Source organism: Dryobates pubescens, chromosome 23, assembly GCF_014839835.1.
Source record: "Dryobates pubescens isolate bDryPub1 chromosome 23, bDryPub1.pri, whole genome shotgun sequence".
In the NCBI taxonomy this organism is placed as follows: Eukaryota; Metazoa; Chordata; class Aves; order Piciformes; family Picidae; genus Dryobates; species Dryobates pubescens.
The window spans coordinates 1592779-1608407 of NC_071634.1; the positions used below are offsets into that span (position 1 = coordinate 1592779).

General features: G+C 59.4%; 1 protein-coding gene across 1 annotated transcript in view; it reads right to left on the minus strand.

Annotated features, from left to right (window-relative positions):
- The window catches only part of EIF2AK3 (eukaryotic translation initiation factor 2 alpha kinase 3), a 72441-nt gene extending 64355 nt beyond the window's left edge, over positions 1-8086 (minus strand). The window contains exon 1 of the mRNA XM_054172214.1: positions 7732-8086. Coding sequence (XP_054028189.1) covers positions 7732-7994 — 263 coding nt within the window. The 5' untranslated portion in view covers positions 7995-8086. The remainder of the gene's footprint in view (positions 1-7731) is intronic.
- Between the last annotated feature and the right edge of the window lie 7543 nt (positions 8087-15629).

A 15629-nucleotide genomic window follows, 5' to 3' on the forward strand; every position in this document is an offset into this window, starting at 1 on the left:
CCCTGCAGCAGCTCCAACTGCCCCCCCCTGCAGCAGCTCCAACTGCCCCCCCTGCAGCAGCCCCCCCCCCCCGCAGCAGCCCCCATGCTGACATCCCTCCAGGGCAGTGGGAGCCTTTCACCAAGCCCCTTGGCCACCAGCTCCGGCACAGCCTTTGCTTCCTGCTTGACCTGCTGAGCAGAGCTTGCTGTGGCCCCCAGGAACGGGAGCAGCTCAGCCACACCTGCACCACACGGCATGAGGGAGTGCTTTGGGTGGGAAAGCTCTCTGGGGTCACCCACTCCAACCAGCACCCCAGCACCACCACGGCCCCCCAAACCACGGCCCCAAGTGCCACAGGGCTCTGGAACACCTCCCTGGGCAGCCTCTGCCAGGCCCTGACCACTCTGGCAGCACAGAAGTTTTTCCTCCTCTCCAACCTAACCTCCCCTGGCACAATTCCAGGCCATTGCCTCTCCTCCTCTCACCTGAGACTGGGGAGCAGAGCCCAAGCCCCAGCTCACTGCAGCCTCCTCTCAGGAGCTGTAGAGCCAGAAGGAGCAACCATGAATCTGCCTTGAGAAATGGAACTGGCTGCAAGAGCAGCTTGAGCTTCCCTCTGTGAGGAGAGGCTGAGAGAGCTGCACTTGGCCAGCCTGGGGAGGAGAAGGCTCAGGGCAGACCTCATCACCATGGCCCAGCACATCAAGGGTGGCTACCAGGGGCATGGAGACTCCCTTGGTGCAAGGAGTGCCATGGCAAAGCCCAGGGGTGATGGGGACAAGGTGCTGCTGGAGACATTCCCATTGCACCCCAGGAGCACAGCCAGGCCTGGCCTCAGCTCCCAGGGGCAGCAGTGGAGTCCCCTGCATGGGACAGGCTGCAGGCTCAGCTTGGCAGGGTGCTGGGCCAGCTCATCTCAGCTGCACCATCACCTGCAAAGCTTGGGGCAGAGGAGCCTGGGGTCCCCCCCAGCCTGGCACTCTGGGCTCTGAACCTGAAGCTCATGTTTCTGGTTCCATCTTACCTTGCTCCTCAAAACCAGTCCTGCCTGTCAGAGCCTGCAGAAGAGCCTTGCTCTAGTAACAAAACCCTTTGTTTCTTACTCTGCTTTAATGCAAATCAAAACCTTGATGAGGCTTAAGCCTTCTCCCAGCCTGCAGGCAGGTGGAATCCTTTCCCCCTAAGCTGAATCAGAGTCAGTGCTGCACTGTGCCCCAGAGTGCCAGAGCCCAGGGCTGGAGCTACACTCCCAGGATCAGACTGCCCTCTTCCATGTTCACACTCCCTCTGTGAGCCTCTGCTGCTTGCACCTCGGCCTGCTGAGAGTGTGAGGTGCTGACAGGAGACCTTCCAGCTTTCAGGCACTAGCTCAATGAGCTCTGACAAAAAACCACTGAAGCAGCTACTTCGAGGAACTATTCTGGAGCCTGGAGTGTTGTGAAGCAGGCAGCTTGGCTCCTGTGACCCCCCTGTGCTGCCACAAGCCTTCTGCAGTGGATGATGCCCCATTCTTACAGCAACCCAGCAGCATCTGGCCCTGACTGGAGGGTGAAGAGCTGTGCTGCGAGCTGTCCCTGTGAGGCTTTGCTGGCTGCAGAGGTCAGGGCTGCACCTGCAGCTCCATCACACTTCACTGCAGCAGCCACACTCTGGAGGCAGCCCTGGGACACCTGAAAGTTGCAGGGAAAAGGCATTTCTGTGCCAGCTGCTGCCCTGGGTACTGGGCACACAATGGTTGGGTTGGAAGGGACCTGCAAGCTCATCCAGCTCCAGCCCCCTGCCATGGGCAGGGACACCTCCCACCAGCACAGGCTGCTCAAGGCCTCATCCAGCCTGGCCTTCAACACCTCCAGGGAGGGGACAGCCACAGCCTCCCTGGGCAGCCTGTACCAGAGTCTCACCACCCTCACTGCCAAGAACTTCTCCCTCATCTCCAGTCTCCATCTCCTCTCTCCCAGCTCCAATCCATTGTTCCTCATCCTGGCACTCCCAGCCCTTGTCAAAAGTCCCTCCCCAGCTCTTTCAGGTACTGGAAGCCTGCTCTAAGGTCTCCCTGCAGCCTTCTCTCCTCCAGGCTGAACAGCCCCATCAGTGAGGAGGGTTAAGCTTCCTCCCCTGGGCAGGGGCAAGGCCCTGAGCTGAGTGAGGTTCCCAGAAAGACTCTAAGCCAGCCTGGCCCAGCAGTGCCACAAAGTTTGCCCTTTGGCAGCTCCCAGCTCTCCCTCCTCAGCTCCAAGCCCAGCCAGGCCATGGGCACAAGCAGAGGCTGGCCAGAAGCAGAGCAGAGTGTGCACAGGGCAGGTCCTGCTCTCAGCACCACCTGCACAGAAGCCATCTCAAGCCTCCACCTGCCCTGCCCTCCAGACTCATCTGCCTGACAAACTCTGCCAAACAATTCCTTAGCAGTGGCTTCACCACCTCCTGACTGGGGACAGCCCCAAGACTGCCTTGATCAAAGCCTCCAGCTGCCAACAACAGCCAAGTGTCCCAGGAGCACTACCCAAGCAGCCCTGGGGCCTGGCACATCAGCCCTCCTGAGCCACAGAGCCTTACTCAGCTGAAGGCTGGAGGTCCAAAGTCACAACTGTAGTGCCAGGCAAGCAAGGGGAAGAGAGCCAAAGAGCATCCAGGCTGCAGGGCCCTGGAGGGGCAGGGATTCTGTTGAGAGCCAATCATGGACTCTAGCAGAGAGTGAATCTCATCACAGATACTACAGAAGGGAGGGAAACAAAGCCACCACCACGAGCCCAGGGCTGTAGATAGTCTCCACAAGCCTGGAGCAGAACCAAACCAAGGCAAGGATCTCACAGGAAGGCATCACTCCAAGCTAGGCAGCTCCTGCTACCCCAGCAGGCTGCTCAGCCAGCAGTGCACCCTGGAGGCACTCACACACAGCCCCTGGCCTCCAGCTGCTGCTCCACAGCACAGGGACCAAGTGATGGAGGAGCAAATGCCTTCTGTGCCCTCACAGATGGGCAGCAGGAGGACCCAAGCAGGGGGCCAGGAGAAGGTGGCACACACAGAGGTATCAGAAATCACACAGCTGGCAGAGCCAGCACCAGCAGCACACAGTTAGAGCTCACTGGCACCTTGGCAATGTGAGAACCCTTTGGGCACACCTCCCCACCCCAGCCACCCACAGCCAGCCTCCACAGCTCGCTGACAAGGCCCTGGGTTACCATTTCCTGTCCTCTTTTGCCCACAGCCAGGAGCTGCTTGTTGGAGTGCAGCTGTAATGGTCCCCCAGGCACAGCATCTGCTGCAGGCTGCCACAGGCACTGACAAGAGGCCAGCCCTGGCCCTTCAGGCCACTGCCTGTATCCCACCAGGACAGCTCACCGTGGAGCAGCTGGCCTGAGCACTCCTCTGCTCTGCTGAAGGTGTCAGCTCTGCCCCAGAGCAGAAGAGCTAAGACTGCAAGGGAAGATCACAGCATGGGTTGGGTTGGAAGGGACCTTCAAGCTCATCCAGCTCCAGCCCCCTGCCATGGACAGGGACACCTCCCCCCAGCACAGGCTGCTCCAGGCCTCACCCAGCCTGGCCTTCAACACCTCCAGGCAGAAGACAGCCACAGCCTCCCTGGGCAGTCTGTGCCAGAGTCTCACCACCCTCACTGCCAAGAACTTCTCCCTCATCTCCACTCTCAGTCTCCCCTCTCCCAGCTCAAAGCCATTGTTCCTCACCCTGGCACTCCCAGCCCTGTCAGCAGTCCCTCCCCAGCTCTCCTGGAGCCCTTCAGGTACTGGATGTACACAGCATGGAGGAGGAACACTTCTGGAGCCCTCCTACACCCTGCCACTGGGCAAACCCTCTGTGTGCATTCCACTAAGCTGGGTTCTTCCAGAAGAACAAAGCAGCACTTGGCATCACTGTGGTACAACCTTTACCCCTGCTCTGGCGGCAGTGTCAGAAGCTCCACAACCTTAGAACCCTCCAAAGGCATTGGGGCCACTGCAGGCACAGCTGCCAGTCACACTCCAGCTCCCAGCAGCGATGCCAGGTCCAAAGCCTGCCTGAGTGCAGCTGCAGAGCACCAGGGGTCACAGCTCACAGCGTGGCAGGAGTTGGAAGGGACCCCTGGAGATCTGCCAGTCCAACCTCCTGCCAGAGCAGGAGCAGAGAACCCAGCACAGGGCACACAGGAACACATCCAGACAGGGCTGCAAAGGCTCCACAGAAGGAGACTCCACAACCTCTCTGGGCAGCCTGCTCCAGGCCTCTGGGACCCTCACAGTGCAGAAGTTCCTCCTCATGCTGAGCTGGAACCTCCTGTGCTGCAGCTTCCATCCCTTGCTCCTTGGCCTATTCCAGGGCACAGTGAGCAGAGCCTGGCCCTGTGCCCTCCCTCCTGACCCCCAGCTCTCACAATTATAAACTAAGCCTCACATTTTCTCCTGGGAACTTAAAAAAAAAAGCCTCAAACCAAAGCTGAGCACACTGCACTTCGGCCACAGCAACCCCAGGCAGAGCTACAGGCTGGGGGCAGAGTGGCTGAGAGCAGCCAGGCAGAGAGGGACCCGGGGGTAGTGGTTGACAGCAGCTGAACATGAGCCAGCAGTGTGCCCAGGAGGCCAAGAAGGCCAAGGGCATCCTGGCCTGCATCAGGAAGAGTGTGGCCAGCAGGAGCAGGGAAGTCCTTGTGCCCTGTGCTCAGCACTGCTCAGGCCACACCTTGAGTCCTGTGTCCAGTTCTGGGCCCCTCAGTTTAAGAAGGACATTGAGAGACTTGAAGGTGTCCAGAGAAGGGCAACAAGGCTGGGGAGGGGTCTGGAGCACAGCCCTGTGAGGAGAGGCTGAGGGAGCTGGGGTTGCTTAGCCTGGAGAAGAGGAGGCTCAGGGGAGACCTTCTTGCTCTCTCCAGCTCCCTGAAGGGAGGTTGTAGCCAGGTGGGGGTTGGTCTCTTCTCCCAGGCAAGCAGCACCAGAACAAGAGGACACAGTCTCAAGCTGTGCCAGGGGAGGATTAGGCTGAAGGTGAGGAGAAAGTTCTTCCCAGAGAGAGTTGTTAGCCACTGGGATGTGCTGCCCAGGGAGGTGGTGGAGTCCCCATCCCTGGAGGTGTTCAAGAGGGGATTGGATGTGGCACTTGGTGCCATGGTTTAGTCATGAGGTCTGTGGTGACAGCTTGGACTTGATGATCTTTGAGGTCTCTTCCAACCTTGGTGCTACTGTGACACATTCCTGTGCCTGCAGCAAAAGCAGCTGGGGCTGGGGTTTTGCTGAGGCCATGCTGACCTGCCAGACCAGATGGACAGTGTGCTGCTAAAGGACAATCAGCTGACAAATTCAGATGGAAGGGGGGGGGGGGGGGGGGGGGAGAGGAAAAAAAAGAGAGAAATGAGGCAAATACTATGGCCAGGCAGATGTTCTATTTTTATTTGATGACAGCAAGTCTATTCCTATGCAGTAACCAATTAGAGAACAGCTACATTTAATCTCAGCCTTGAATCACTCCCTTGAAGAGCTTCAGTGCATTCGACTCCGCTCTCGTAGCCAACACAGAAGACTCATTCTGAAACACACACTCAGGGGCTGCACAGGAGTCCCATGAAAAACTGAACCCTCCAGAAGCACAGGACAGTAGCTCAGCTCCTGAGGGCCTGGCAGGCAAAAGAATGATCCTGCTGCTAAAAGGTGAAGAGGTTCTCACAACCTCATGAGTTTCAACGAGACCAAGGGCAAGGTCCTGCAGCTGGGGCAGGGCAATGCCAGGCACTGATCCAGGCTGGGCAGGGACTGGCTGGAGAGCAGCCCTGCAGAAAAGGCCTTGGGGGTGCTGGGGGAGGAGAAGCTCAGCAGGAGCCAGCAGGGAGCACTTGCAGCCCAGAGAGCCAAGCAGAGCCTGGGCTGCAGCAAGAGAAGTGTGGCCAGCAGGGCCAGGGAGGGGATTCTGCCCCTCTGCTCCACTCTGCTGAGACCACAGCTGGAGCTCTGGGGCCTCTGTGCCAGGAAGGCTCTGGAGGGGCTGGAAGGTGTCCAGAGAAGGGCCACGAGGAGGAGCAGAGGGCTGGAGCTGCTCTGCTGTGAGGACAGACTGAGGGAGTTGGGGTTGTGCAGGCTGGAGAGGAGAAGGCTCCCAGGAGACCTCATTGTGGCCTTCCAGGATCTGCAGGGGGCTCCAAGAAAGCTGGGGAGGGACTTTGGAGGGTGTCAGGGAGGGATAGGACTGGGGGGGATGGAGCAAAACTAGAAGTGGGGAGATTGAGATTGGCTGTGAGGAAGAAGTTGTTGCCCATGAGGGTGGTGAGAGCCTGGCACAGGCTGCCCAGGGAGGTGGTGGAAGCCTCCTGCCTGGAGGTGTTTGCAGCCAGGCTGGAGGTGGCTGTGAGCAACCTGCTGCGGTGTGAGGTGTCCCTGCCCGTGGCAGCGGGACTGGGACTGGCTGAGCCTTGAGATCCCTTCCAGCCCTGACAGTTCTGTGGTTCTCCTCAAAGCACACCCGATGGCAAGTTCTCAGCTGGTTTCTGGCTCGGGTATCCTGACCTAAAAGCGTTTCACTTTCAGATTGGGCTCTCAAACGCAGCAGGCACTTAGTCATGTTCTCTGCCTTCAACCTCTGCCTGCGGCTTCTCATCCCATCTGCCTCAGCCAATGCGAAAGCAGAATGCAAACAGCTCAGCAACATTTCCGCGCTTGAGTCAGGGCGGAAAGCCTTCCTCTGGCCAGGGCTGCTCGCTACATGTGATCACGGAGCCCATCGCTTCCTCCTGCGAGCTTCTACAACCTGCCCGGCAGTTCGTCTCAGGCGCCTGGCTTCCCTTCGGGCACACACCAGCGGCCGTGTGTAGCAAACAGCGCCACAAAGACCGCGTCCTCCTCAGGAGAGCACGGCAAGAAGGCAGAGAGGGCTGCTCGGAACGAGGGCGAAGCGCAGGTGCTGGGCAGGGCTCAGGCGGCAGCAGCTCTGCCTTTGGGTTTCCCTCCCGCTGGCGCGGAGCTGCCGCTCGGGAAGCCTCAAGGCAGGGAGCGAGGCTCGGTGCTGCCGGGGTGCGGGCAGACGTCTGTCACACGGGGGCACAGCCGGCAGCTTATTTGTCTAAGCACTACAGCGCTCCGCTCACGAACAGCCGCGGAAAGGAACGAGCGCCTTAACGCTGGTCCTGAAGTTCCCTTTCCTTCCTGCCACAGCCTCTCCCGGTCCAGCCTGCCCATCCCTGCAGCTCCCCAGCACAGGACACATCTCCTCTGCCTCTCCTTCCACCTTCAGAGCCTGCCCTGCGTGTCCCCGCAGCTCAGCCAGGGGCAGCTCAGCCAGGGGCAGCCCTTCCCAGCGTACCCCTCCCGCACCCCTGCACCGCACAGCCCAGCTCTGCCGCCTCGCTCTTCCCTTCTCCCCACTCCGGCCCTACCGACCCTGCCAAGAGCCCCTCCAGCGAACCCCACTGCCGCACGACCCCTTCCCCACACACGACCCCCCGGACCGAGCAGCTCCTTAAGCAGCACCCCAGCTGCTGATCTCCAGCCGGGACACAGCCCGCTCCCCTCCCCCCCACCATCCCAGCAGCACCGCAAACCGGCCCCGGTCTCTGCTCCCTTCTCTCCTGCGGCACCGACCCCCGCCCCGGGTACCGGTGGCCGCCAAGCATCCCCTAAACCGGGCGCTAGCCTCCTCCCCAGCATCTCCACGCACTAATCCGCCGCCCAGAAGGCCGACCCCTGCCCCCAGCAGCCGCATGCACCGGCCCTCGGCCGAGCAGCTGACCCCCCCCCGCCTCCCCTCGCAGCCCCCGGTCCGCCCGTCCCGGCCCACCTGCCGCCGCTCCGGGCCTCTCCGCTCTCCTCAGCCTCCTGCTCGCCGGGGGCCGCCGTGGCCACCCCGGCCTCATCATCCTCCACCGTCACGTCGGCGGAACCGGCCGGCAAAGCCGCGGGAGCGGCGGCCGCCCCCAGTCCGAAAGCGGCCTCCACAGCCGCGGCATCGCCCGTTGGCGGCTCCGGGCCGCCCGCCGCCACGCCGAACAGCACCAGCAAGGTGAAGGCGGCCAGAGCGCTGCGGCACCGCAAGCCCCGCATGGAGGGGCCCCGCCTCGCCCGCCGCCGCGCAGCCGTTAGGACATGAACGCTGCCGCCAGCGCCGCTGCCGCCGCCACAGAATGGGCGCCCGCGCTGCCCCCGCCCCGCCCCGCCCCGCCCGCCACGTACCGGCACCCCGCGCGCGGTCGCCCCCGGCACCGCCGCCCGCCCTTCCGCGGCGGAAACGCAGCCCATTGGGCCAGAGCCACGCCGCTCCGCCCACCGCTTCCTTCTGATTGGTGAGACTGGCGGGGAGGGCGGGAAGGAGCGGTGTTTGTCAACAGAGCTGCCGGGCCAATTGGAGTCACGCCGCTCTCTCCCCTCCCTCCCCCGCTGCTCCGGCCAATCGGGAGCGCATGATTCACCGACCTGCTTCGGGATTGGCCGGGTCGCGACACCAAGCGCTCCGCTGACTGGCGCGCCGGGCGGTGCGGTCCCGCCCCCTGGCGGCCAGCCCTCGGCCTCGCTGCAGACGTGGCCGCTCCTGCGCGCCCGCGGGGCGGGGCCGGCGGCGCACACCACCCGCGGCGGGGGCGGGGCCGGGAGCGGGACCCCTCCCGGACGAGTGGACTCGTGGGGCGGGAGCGGCGGAAGGAGCTCCGTTGGGGGTCCGCCACGTCCGCGGGGAGGCCGGGGGAGCTGCCTGCCGAGGGCACAGCATCCGAGGCATCCGTCCGCCTGTGCCCGCTCCAGCGCCAGAAGTGGGCAGATTTAGCTTGGCTGTGAGGAAGAAGTTGTTGCCCATGAGGGTGGTGAGAGCCTGGCACAGGCTGCCCAGGGAGGTGGTGGAAGCCTCCTGCCTGGAGGTGTTTGCAGCCAGGCTGGAGGTGGCTGTGAGCAACCTGCTGCGGTGTGAGGTGTCCCTGCCCATGGCAGGGGGTAGGAACTGGATGAGCCTTGGGGTCGATAACTGTCTGATTCTGTAATCTCTCTCTGCTCACTGCCTCAGGCTGGCAGATCCTAACTTGCTTCTGCTTGACCTTGGCTCCACTGCTTTTGTTGTGACTGCTGTTAACGTCGCTGCTCCTGTCTCTTGTCCCTTTAGCACAGGGGGGCAGGGAGGCAGAAGCCAGCAGCTTCCCCTGCTCCTCGGCCAGGGGGGCTTTGTGCTGTTTGTTACTTGTAAATGCCTGTGGGCATTGTAAATACTGTATCCTTGTACACATCCATTGTCTCCCAGTGTAGGTTGCAGTTCTGCTTGTGATTACAGCTTCATTTGCTGCCAGCTGAGCTGCTCTGGCAAAATTTAATGCTGGGGGGGAATTTGCAGCCCAGTGCATGGAGTCATACCCCAGCTTTGCTTGCTAACTAGACAGGAGCTGAGCTGGCATCTGCATGTCCTACCTGCCACACATCCGTCCCTCCTGATACCAGCCACGAGCCTGGCCCGTGGATAGATTTCTAGGACCACCCCAGAGAGGACCCCTAACCCTAACCCCTAACCCTAATAACGCTAACGCTAATAACCCTAACCCCTATCCCTAGCCCTAATGACCCTAACCCTAATAACCCTAGCCCTAGCCCTAATGACCCTAACCCTAATAACGCTAAACCTAATAACCCTAAACCCTAACCCTAATAACCCCAACCCTAACCCTAATAAACCTAACCCTACACCTAACCCTAACCCTACACCCTAACCATAAACCCTAACCCTAATCCTAATAACCCTAACCCAAATGCTAATAACCCCAACCCCAACCCTAATAACCCCAACCCTAATAACCCTAACCCTAATAACCCACACCCTAAACCTAACCCCAACCCTAACCCTAACACCTAAACCTAATAACCTCAACACTAACCCTAACACTAACCCTTCCCCTAACCTTAACCTTAATCCTAATAACCCTAACCCTAATGCTAATAACCCCAACCCTAACCCTAATAAACCTAACCCTAATAACCCTAACCCTAAACCTAATACCCCTAATCCTAATCCTCATAACCGACACACTAACCCTAACCCTAAAACCTAACCCTAATAACCCCAACACTAACCCTAATAACCCTAACCCTAATAACACTAACCATAAGCCTAATAACCTTAACCCTAACTCTAATAACCCTAACCACAACCCAAACCCTAATAACCCTAACCCCTAACCCTAATAACCCTAACCCTAATAAACCTAAACCTAACCCCTAACCCTAACCCTAATAACCCCAAACCTAACCCTAACCCTAATCCTAATATCCCTAACCCTAATAACACCAACCCTAATAACCCTAACTCTAACCCTAATAACCCGCACCCAAACACCACCTCTAACCCTAACCCCAACCCTAACCCTAATAACCCTAACCCTAATCCTAACCCTAAGGACCATAACCCTAACCCTAACCCAAACCCAATCTAACCCTAACCCTAATAACCCTAACCCTAATAACCCTAACCATAACCCCTAACCCTAACCCTAACCCTAATAAACCTAACCCTACCCCTCACCCTAACCCTAACCCTAACCCTAATAAACCTAACCCTACCCCTCACCCTAACCCTAACCCTAACCCTAACCCTAACCCTAATAAACCTAACCCTACCCCTCACCCTAACCCTAATAACCCTAACCCTAACCCCTAACCCTAACCCCTAACCCTAACCCTAATAAACCTAACCCTACCCCTCACCCTAACCCTAATAACCCTAACCCTAACCCTAATAAACCTAACCCTAACCCTAATAACCCTGACCCTAACCCTAACTCTAATGACCCTACCCCTAACCCTAACCAGGCTCTTTATCTTTCCTGTCTGATCTCTCCACTAATAAAGCCGAGCTGCCAGTGTTCCTTCCCTCTTGGCTTTGGGCCTGTGGCTCTTTGATGAGCTCTCTCTGCAGTCTGTCATTGTCATTTTCAGACTTCTACCTACATTTTGCTTCCTTCTTGCACTTGTTTTGAGCAAGTTGGAATCACAGAATCACAGATCTGCTGAGCTTGGAAGAGACCTTTGAGATCACCAAGCCCCCTCATTACTTGTCTAGAGCTCACAATCCAACCGCTGCTGCCTCTTGGAAACGCCCCCTGTGACTCCACCACATCCTTGGGCTGCCTGTTCCCATGCCTGAGAACCCTTCTGGGGAAGAAACTTTTCCCAGTATCCCACCTAAACCTCCCCTGGCACAACTTGAGGCTGTTTCCTCTTGTCCTGTCACTTGCTGCATGTGAGAAGAGCCCAACCCCCACCTCCCTGCAGCCTCCTCTCAGGGAGCTGTAGAGGGCAGGGAGGTCTCCCTCAGCCTCCTCCACCCTAACCCCCCCCAGCTCCCTCAGCTGCTCCTCCACAGCCCTCTTCTCCAGACCCTTCCCCAGCTTGGTTGTTCTTCTCTAGACACACTCCAGCCCCTCAGTGTCCTTCTTGGAGTGAGTGGCCCAAAAGTGCCCCCAGGGTTGGAGCTGAGGCCTCAGTGTGCACTGGCAAAGCAGCAGCTGCTGGCAGTCAGGCCATGGGCACTGCTCCCCAGCCAGCCAGGGAGCTGCAGCCCAGAGCCTTTGGTTTCTGGAGCATTTCACTCCACTGTAACAGAGTCTGAAAGCCTTCACCTTGTGCCGCATGCATTCTGAGTAACTGCAGTGACATTTCATCATGGCACCCACCTGGCCTGCTAATACCTTCCTGCTTTAGCTAACTCCTCTCTCTCTAGGGTTTTCCTGTCCCAGTGTTTACAAAGAGTAATCAATCTCTTCTGGTTTGCTTGGCAAACCACACCAAAGGCTTTCACCCTTCCCTTCCACTCCTGGCTCTCTGCTGCCCTGCTCCTCTCACCAGCCCTCCCCTGCACCTGCTCCCCTTGAAGCTCATCTCTTGCACAGCAAGGTTTGGGGCACTCATGCTGAAGGACCACTCCAACTTAGTTAACAGGAGGAGAAACTTCTTTGATGTGGGGGTGCTGGAGGCCTGGAGCAGGCTGCACAGAGGCTGTGGAGTCTCCTCTGGAGACTTTCCAAACCCCCCTGGCCAGTTCTGGAACCCCTGTTACAGGAAGGATCTGGGGGTGCTGGAAGGTGTCCAGAGCAGCGCCATGAGGAGGAGCAGAGGGCTGGAGCTGCTCTGCTGTGAGGACAGACTGAGGGAGTTGGGGTTGTGCAGGCTGGAGAGGAGAAGGCTCCCAGGAAACCTCATTGTGGCCTTCCAGGATCTGCAGGGGGCTCCAAGAAAGCTGGGGAGGGACTTTTGAGGGTGTCAGGGAGGGATAGGACTAGGGGGGATGGAGCAAAACTAGAAGTGGGGAGATTGAGATTGGCTGTGAGGAAGAAGTTGTTGCCCATGAGGGTGGCGAGAGCCTGGCACAGGCTGCCCAGGGAGGTGGTGGAAGCCTCCTGCCTGGAGGTGTTTGCAGCCAGGCTGGAGGTGGCTGTGAGCAACCTGCTGCGGTGTGAGGTGTCCCTGCCCATGGCAGGGGGTTGGGACTGGCTGAGCCTTGAGCTCCCTTCCAGCCCTGACAATTCTGACTGATCTGGGGCAAGCTGCCCTGGGTGCCCTGCTCTGGCAGGGGGGTTGGACTGGGTGAGCTCCAGAGGTCCCTTTCCATCCCCACCATGCTGGGATGCTGTGATATGTGAATTCTAACCCCCACTACAGGCACAGACTGTACAGAAACTGGGACTCTGTGCCATGCTTTCCCCAGTAACTCTTCTCCTGTCCCACCAGTTGTCCAGAGGGCTGGGGAGACAGACAGGCAGTGACCACAGACCCCAGAGGTTCAGGCTAACAGAGTACCCCACAGGCAGACTCCCACTTCAGCCATTCTGCTGGGTCATGAAGATTTATTCAGCTTAAGGCACAAGAGCCACAGCCTTGTGCAAGTGTCCCTCACCTCATTTTGTTGCACCTCCTCCCAGCCCCCACCCCGAGCAGCAGTGGAATGGAATGGAATGGAATGGAATGGAATGGAATGGAATGGAATGGAATGGAATGGAATGGAATGGAATGGAATAGAATAGAATAGAATAGAATAGAATAGAATAGAATAGAATAGAATAGAATAGAATAGAATGGAATAGACCAGGTTGGAAGAGACCTTCAAGATCACCATGTCCAACCCATCAACTAATCCAACACCACCTGATCAACTAACCCATGGCACCAAGCACCCTATCAAGTCTCCTCCCGAACACCTCCAGTGATGGTGACTCCACCACCTCCCTGGGCAGCACATCCCAATGGGCAATCACTCTCTCTGTGTAGAACTTTCTCCTCACCTCCAGCCTAAACCTACCTTGGCACAGCTTGAGACTGTGCCCTCTTGTTCTGGTGCTGGCTGCCTGGGAGAAGAGACCAACCCCCACCTGGCTACAACCTCCTTTCAGTGAGTTGGAGAGAGCAAGAAGGTCTCCCCTGAGCCTCCTCTTCTCCAGGCCAAACAACCCCAGCTCCCTCAGCCTCTCCTCCCAGGGCTGTGCTCCAGACCCCTCCCCAGCTTTGTTGCCCTTCTCTGGACACCTTCCAGCACCTGAGGCTTTTATCTTTGGGGGGAGGCTCTACCAGCTTTCCAGGCTCTCATCGGGATGAATCCCAGCGTGCTCAGCACTGAGGCAGCCGACAGCTCTGGGTGTCTGACGGGCACTGTCACCACGAAGCCCCACGACAAGCTCTGAGCGTTACCGAAACTCTGCGCCAGCCGCAGGCTTCCTGCGCTGCGCACGGCAGTGCCTCTCGCTCTGCACTCCGCTGCGCCTGGCACAAGGCTCTGCCTCCGGTCAGACACCGTCCGGGGCGAGCGGCAGCCCGCAGGCCGTGCGGCAGGCTGGGGCTGGCTGTCCCCAGCGCTGCTCTCAGCCCCCGGCCGCGGCGCTGCTGTGACCCCCCGGCCGCGGCGCTGCTCTCAGCCCCCGGCCGCGGCGCTGCTCTGACCCCCCGGCCGCGGCGCTGCTCTGACCCCCCGGCCGCGGCGCTGCTCTCAGCCCCCGGCCGCGGCGCTGCTCTGACCCCCCGGCCGCGGCGCTGCTCTCAGCCCCCGGCCGCGGCGCTGCTCTCAGCCCCCGGCCGCGGCGCTGCTCTCAGCCCCCGGCCGCGGCGCTGCTCTCAGCCCCCGGCCGCTCCTCTCCAGCCCCTTCGCGCTCAGCGCGGCCGCGGCCAGGCCCAGAGCGCCACCTGGCGGCTGCCCTCTGCCGGACTCACCGATTGCGTTGGCTGGAAGGGAGCCTCCAGGGACAGCTTGGCCAACCCCTGCAGGCAGCAGGGACAGCTCCAGCTCCAGCAGGCTGCCCAGGGACACAGCCAGGCTGAGCTTCAGTGTCCCCAGGGACAGAGCCTCAACCCCATCCCTGGGCAGCCTGTGCCAGTGTCTCCCCAGCCTCCCTGTGCAGAGCTTCCTCCTCATGTCCAACCTAACTCTGCCCTGCTCCAGGTTCAAACCACTGCCCCTGGGCCTATCCCCACAGCCCCTTCTGAGCAGTCCCTCCCCAGCCTGCCTGCAGCTGCCCTGCAGATATTGAACTGCAGCTCTGAGGTCTCCCTGGAGCCTTCTCTTCTCCAGGCTGCACAGCCCCAGCTCTCCCAGCCTGGCCCCACAGCAGAGGTTCTGCAGCCTCTGATCATCTTTGTGGCCTCCTCTGGACCCTCTCCATCAGGTACATGTCCTTCATGTGTTGGGGTTCCACAGCTGGCCCCAGCCCTGCAGGTGAGGTCTCCCCAGAGCAGAGCAGAGGGGCAGGATCCTCTCTCCAGCTCTGGCCACACTGCTTTGGATGCAGCCCAGGCTGCCCTTGGCCTCCTGTGCTGCCAGTGCCCATTGCTGGCTCCTGTCCAGCTTCTCCCCCCCTCCAGCACCCTCAGGTCCTTCTCTGCAGGGCTGCTCTCAACCTCATCATCCTTCAGCCTGGCTTGATATTGAGGATCGCCCTGACCTAGGTGCAGGACCTTGCACTTTGCCTTATTGAACCTCTTGAGGCCTTGCTGAACCTCAGCCACCTCTCCAGCCTGTCCAGGTTCCTCTGGACACACACAGCTACTGGGCAGACAGCTTTGATACCCAGAGGTCTTCTCCAGGAGTTCTCTCAACTTAACAAATGCTTTTCAGCAGGGTTAAGCTGGACTAAGTATGCCACAGAAGATGCTCCTACAACCTTCCCACTCCCAACTGACTGATCCTGCTGCCAGGAAAGGTCCCAAAAACCCGAGCTTGGCTTTGTTGGTTGCTTTACCCTTCAGACAAAACCAGCTCTCTGCCAACACATGGAAGCAGCAGGAGAACCTGGCAGTGGATAAGCTCCATAAGTGATGGAGCACAGGGTGGGAATGCTCCTTTCTGGCAACAGTGCTGTCTGAGAGCAGGGCAGCTTCAGCCAGTTTCCCAGCTCCCCTTCAGGGAGATGTTAGCTGCTCAGTTTGGCTGAGCCAGCTCAGCTGTGCCCCCCTGTCTCTGCCCACTTGGCAAGGCAGGGCAGCACGGGGCACAGCAGTGCCAGTGCCATCCCTGTGCCCAGGCTGGGAATGGATGGTGTGTGAAGGCAGCCAAGAGCAGGATCGTGCCTTTGTCTCAACCACAAGCTGTTCTCTCAGCTGCTGTGTCCCTTCCTAACATCATTTCAGCCTCAGATGCAGCACTGGGCACCCCAAGTCCTGCAGCCAGCCTTGCCAGCCTGAAGGCCCAGGCTGCTCCCTGCATTTCACCAGGGCTGGCAGGTGGCA